General features: G+C 40.8%; 1 protein-coding gene across 1 annotated transcript; it reads right to left on the bottom strand.

The window, feature by feature from the left end:
* Positions 1–957: 957 nt before the first annotated feature.
* On the bottom strand, positions 958–2,458 carry LOC140889549 (uncharacterized). Its single transcript, XM_073297263.1, has 4 exons — positions 2,378–2,458; positions 1,595–2,299; positions 1,462–1,519; positions 958–1,226 (listed from the first exon to the last, which is right to left on the bottom strand). The coding sequence occupies exons 1-4, from the start codon at positions 2,456–2,458 to the stop codon at positions 958–960; spliced, it is 1,113 nt and encodes a 370-aa protein (XP_073153364.1).
* Between the last annotated feature and the right edge of the window lie 3,100 nt (positions 2,459–5,558).

Genomic DNA, 5,558 nt, shown 5'->3' on the forward strand with positions numbered 1-5,558 from the left:
AGTTGGACAGAAAGTTGGCAGTTTTATGCTCGCGCGATCCGTCAACTTCAACCGATCGATCGGGCAAGACAAAAAGTCGGGAATTTATATTTTAAATAGGAAACTTTCTTGGGAAGGACTTTATACTTTAAATATCATCTAGAACTCGAAAATATATGAGATTGGACGGCTTGGAACGCGAAGAACGCTCTGGCGGCTAGGTTTTATCTTTCCAATTCTTAGATTTAGTTGCTTCACAAATCAGATGATTCAAACAATTACGGATTTGAGTTCTAATTTAGCAATAGATTGTATAACAAAATCCTAAGGTGATCAATCCTAAGATCTCACATACAAGCATGACAATCAATCCAAAACAACTCTTGATACGCAATTTGGAATTAAACAATGAAAACTGAATCTCACAAATTACATAACTCAAGGGTTCGTCTTCCTCAACCAAGTACTCCGTGGATTTAACTCTAGATCGCTGGTATCGGGTTGATTTATGGGGTAAGGGTTAATTTAGAACGCTGGTTTCTAATTAACTAAAATTAAGGTGAAACATGAATTAAATTTTCAATGATGAATATTCAATGTGAATTAATTATTTTTAGGGATTCGATGATCGAATGAATAATTTCAAGGGTGTAGTCGACCGATACCAAGTCTCGTTAATTTATTGATCTTTCTAATTTTAATTCTTGCGTAGTAGTTTTTAATATTCCAAATCCCCTTTTATTTATTTCCAGTATTTTAAGAATACAAATAAATTTTACTTTCCTCGTGGGAACGATCCCTACTCTCACTACTACATAATTTATTTATCTGATTGGAGTCGGGTAATTTTGGCACGACACGACTAAGCGCTACCATCTTCGAACTCCTAGTAGCCTCGAACCAAAATGGTTCCTCTCCCTCCGGTCTGACCATCACTGATCGCTGCTGAAAATCAATTACCACAGCGTTCTTCGTCATCTAGTCCATCCCAAGTATCAAGTCAAACTCAGGCATGGGCAACACTATCAGATCGGCACTAACTGGTTGCCCTTGCAGTAAGAGTTCAAGATTCTTCACTATATTCCTCGTAGACAGTTCTTCCCCTGATGGGATGGTCACTGTGAAACCACCCAACAACTCTTCATACTCACTACTCCGGTTACGGGTAAATGCCTCCGAAATAAAAGAATGTGTAGCTCCCGAGTCTAAAAAAGCTCTAGTGGCTACACCAGCTACTACAATCCTACCTGCATTAACGGTGAATACATCCATAGAAAAGATTGAAGTAAGTAACACAAGTTCTACTTAGACTAATTCTAAGTCATCAAATACCAAACAAGATACTACGCATGCTAATAGTGTCAAATTCTCCAAACATGCAGCATGCTACAAAATTATTGACCCCAAACAAGAAAACATAAAATCACATGCGGTAGTGAATCGATTAACTTATCTAAACCCAAGAAAAACTTAAGATGTTACCTGTGATGAGTGTGGTGTCTGGGTCGGCCTCCTCGGCCTGCATCACGAACACTCGACCCTGCACGGGCCTCCCCAACTCCGGGCAGTCTTTAGCTATATGACCCAACTTATTGCATTAGAAACACACTCCTACCTCCTTCAAGAACTTCCCAAAGTGTGGACGGCGGCATGTTTGGAAAATAGGCTTATTCTCAGTCTTGGGAGGTGCGGGACTCTGGGACTGATAGTGCCCTTGGGGCCTCTGCTGCCTCTGCTGTCTCTGATATGGCTTCTTGCCATGCTGCTGCTGGTGACCCTGGTGAGTGAAAGCCCTCTTGCCATGAACCTCGGCACTGATGTCCTTCAAGGACTGCTCGGACCTCATAGCTTTCCTAACGGCAGCTGCATAATCCACTGGCTCAGCCATCACCGCATCCCTACGAATAGTAGGCCTCAGACATGAAACAAAGTTCTGAAACTTCTCTGCCTCATCATTCCCTATCAATGGCACGAAGTGGCAGCCCCTCTCAAATTTCCAAACAAACTCGGATACAATCAGATATCCCTGCCGGAGACTCATAAACTCTTTCTTCATCTGCGCCCTTACCTCAGCTGCAAAGTACTTCTCATAGAAGAGAGTCTTGAATGCTTCCCAAGTCAATGTGGTAACATCAACAGTCTTCTCCACACCCTCAAACCACAAGGCGGCGTCATCCTTGAGATGGAAAGTCATACAGCGAACTCGGTCCGCATCTTCCAACTCTATGTAGCGAAAAATCGCCTCTAGCGAGCGAATCCAGCCCTCCGCTACCATTGGATCCGTAGCCCCAGAGAAATCCTTAGGATCCATCTTCCTGAACTGCTCATAGACCGCACTAGGTCTAGCCCTCACGGCCTCGGCATGCTGCTATAAGATATGAGCCAGGCCGGCTAGCACCTGAGCCCCAACATCAAATGGTGGAGGGGGCGGAGGAGGTGGTGGCGGTGGAGGTGCATGGGGATCACGTCGAGGTGCCATCTGTGCGCAAGTTCAAATTCCAAAAACTTAAATTTCATTCTTTAAGAAAAAGATTTTTATTTAAACTTAAAACATGCTCAAATAATTTAAGAAACTAATGCCACTAATCTGAACAAATAGCAATAAGCAAAACGTAAATCTTACAGACTTTGAGGTGAGATCCTTTGAGTTTCGGCAACCGGCAGTAGGCACTGCCCAAACCAAGACCGTGCTCTGATACCAACTGAAACGATCCTATCCTCTATACTTAATTAAATAATAAAAGAAAATACGGATTTTTAAAAAAAAAATTCATGACTTGTTTGAAAATAAACAAACCACCCTGTCACACGCAGCAGTTCTAACAAAACGAAGAAAAAGTGGTAAAATAAAGCCAAGCTGCGATAACCATAATCTTCAAAATAAAAGGCAACCCCACACGGTTGCAATAATAGCGATAACAAACTTCAAATCATAAAAATTCAAGCACAAGGAAACACACTGAAAGTACTCATAGGCAAATCCTTTATTTCAAAACATAGTCTAATGCGGAACTAAAATAAAAAACAGCGACGGTAATAGGGCCTTGCACCGCCAGCATCCTCAACCTTGAGGATCCTGCCCCTCGGTCCCTAGGAACTCCTCCTCACCTGGCAAACAAACAAGCATAGTGAGTCTAATGAACCAGCAAGTATAAACAGTGTAATAACAAGGGTTTAAAATAACTGTAGTAATACTCAAAATACGGTACATAATATACTTGAAACATAAGCTGTAAGAATGCGCATGCTACAAGAGAATGATACAACATGTAAATGATGAACATATGCCAACTCACGCTATGAAACTCTTGGGCTTTCTTAACTTAACTGAAACTCATGCATGACTAAAAACTGAATGCAATAATACGAGTCAAACTGATACTGAAACTGAAACTGAAACTGTAAACTGTAAACTTAGATCCTTGAATTGTGACCCTCTGTTTTGATCGATCAATGGCTGCAGTTCACTATGCCGGCAAGACGCCAAGATTCCTCCCGACGCGACTTACCCCTTTATCTGTCATTTGGTAGGGATCCCGAGATTTCTCCCGATCTCACACTACCCGTTTATTTTGGTAGGGATCCCGGGATGCCTCCCGATCTCGATCTACCCGTCTATGGTAAGTGAGTGAGACATCCCCCACCCATCAATACCCTGTCTCATCACAATCAATTCACTTCATTTTTTTTAAAAAAATATGTTTTCTTTTTCCTTCTTTGACTCGGCTCAAAATATTTAGCATGCATGGTTAAATGCGACTTCCTTTATAAACATTTGCTCGGCTCAAAGGAGAGACCCAAACATACAAGTATGCAACTTTAGGAAATGAGAATCAACACAAAATTGTGGAAATAGGGTAGGAGAGCGGCTGCCCCTAGGTGCTAAGACCCAAACTTAACTCTATTTATCACAACCAAGGCATAACCCGAGCAAACGCATTTAAAAGCCCATATCTAATTCTTACCTTAACCAAATTCAACCCCGCTCGAACCGACACTCTCCAGACACTAAAACAACCCATAGGACCAGATTGTATCCTCATATGACAGCCCAAGCAATGCATACACAACCCAACTTTGGACAGCCCCTTATTTCTTCCAAAAATTCTGCACCGACACCTCAACTTCAAAGACCCATAACTCATTGAATACGTAACCGAAACGAGCCTATTTTATACCGACGCGACCCCAACATCATAACCTAGACCTAGGACTAGCCTAACCACGCCCAGACCTCATTTGACAACTCCCCTGCCCCAAAATCAGTAAGCCATGCTCAATGCAAATGCCATCCTACAACACTTCTACTATGAGGAATCACCACCAAGCCGTATATCCTTACCCCAACCTACTTCCAAACCACTAAACACACTCCATACCATCTCTTAGGACTTATCACAAGCACCTCGGCAGCCCTCAACTACGCCTCCACTCCCCAATTCAAAAACGTCAATTTTTATGCACCAAAATGCCTTGAATCCTTGAGCAATCAATGCAACCAATTGCCAAACATTAAAATACACTTCACATGCTTTAAAAACAGCCCAATCACCATATAAAATTCGAAAATTAGACATGCATAACTTCTGAAATTTTCAAAGACATCAATATGCATAAAAAGTCCTCATATTTCATACCTCCACACATCATTCAATCCATAAACATCAACTCACATGCAATTTTCAAAATTTTAACATAACCTTAGCTGAAAATCTCAAAAATTCGAAACCATAGCTTGCAAAATCATGAGCCATACGAAATATATCAAGAGACATTGAAATATGCATAGGTAGCTTGCTTGAATGCCCTAGGAAATGCATATACTTGCCTTACCTAGTTTTACCCAAAAAAATCGAAATGAAAGAGGGGAAAGGGGTTGGAAATCTTGGACTAACACCTAGAAGAACCTCTCTAGGTGACCTTTCGGCGACGGCAGCGGCGGCGGCGGCGGCGGCGGCTGGAGCATGGAGAAGGGGACGGCCAAAGGGGAGGGGAGAAAAGAGTAGAGTGGGGCGGTTACTAAGGGTTTTTGGGTGGCTAGGGTTTGAAATGAAATGATTTAAGTGTTTTAAAAGTTGAGTGTGTAGTGTGTACATGTGTGTGTAAGCATAGGTGTAAATAATTAAAAGTAGGTGTGAGTGTTGCTTTTAAAGTACAACTTTAAAGTACAAACTTTTGCCTACTAACTTAGACTAATAAAATTCCTAAGTTTTAAAACCCCAAATTAAAAATATTAAATTGGGTTTTACTAATCCGGGTTTATGAAAATTCTAACTTTTTGAAAAAGTTAAAGAATAAGCCCAATATTGCAATAAAAAGAAAAATGTTTCCTGATACCCGGAAACTTCTAACTTTTGAACTCTCATCTAAAATTCCTCCTTCCTCCCTACTAAACTTTTTAAAATAACAAATCTTGGAATTTACCGCCGAAATCCACCATCGCCAAATGCCGAAACCGGAAGTAACTGCATCAAAAATTTCAATAATATATAACTTAAAATATTTAAGCACTAGAACTTTAATGGAAAATTAAGCAATTAATTCCAAGCAATTAAAATCATAATTATTAAAAAAAAATT

The sequence above is a fragment of the Henckelia pumila genome, chromosome 3, assembly GCF_033568475.1.
Source record: "Henckelia pumila isolate YLH828 chromosome 3, ASM3356847v2, whole genome shotgun sequence".
NCBI classification, from domain to species: Eukaryota; Viridiplantae; Streptophyta; class Magnoliopsida; order Lamiales; family Gesneriaceae; genus Henckelia; species Henckelia pumila.

Coding starts and splice junctions, on each gene's coding strand:
- LOC140889549 (XM_073297263.1), bottom strand. CDS start 2,458: ATGGCACCTCGACGTGATCCCCATGCACCTCCACCGCCACCACCTCCT. Junction 1,520..1,594: donor TTGGGAAGTTCTTGAAGGAG/GTAGGAGTGTGT, acceptor AGGCCCGTGCAG/GGTCGAGTGTTCGTGATGCA. Junction 1,227..1,461: donor AGACACCACACTCATCACAG/GTAACATCTTAA, acceptor CCGTTAATGCAG/GTAGGATTGTAGTAGCTGGT.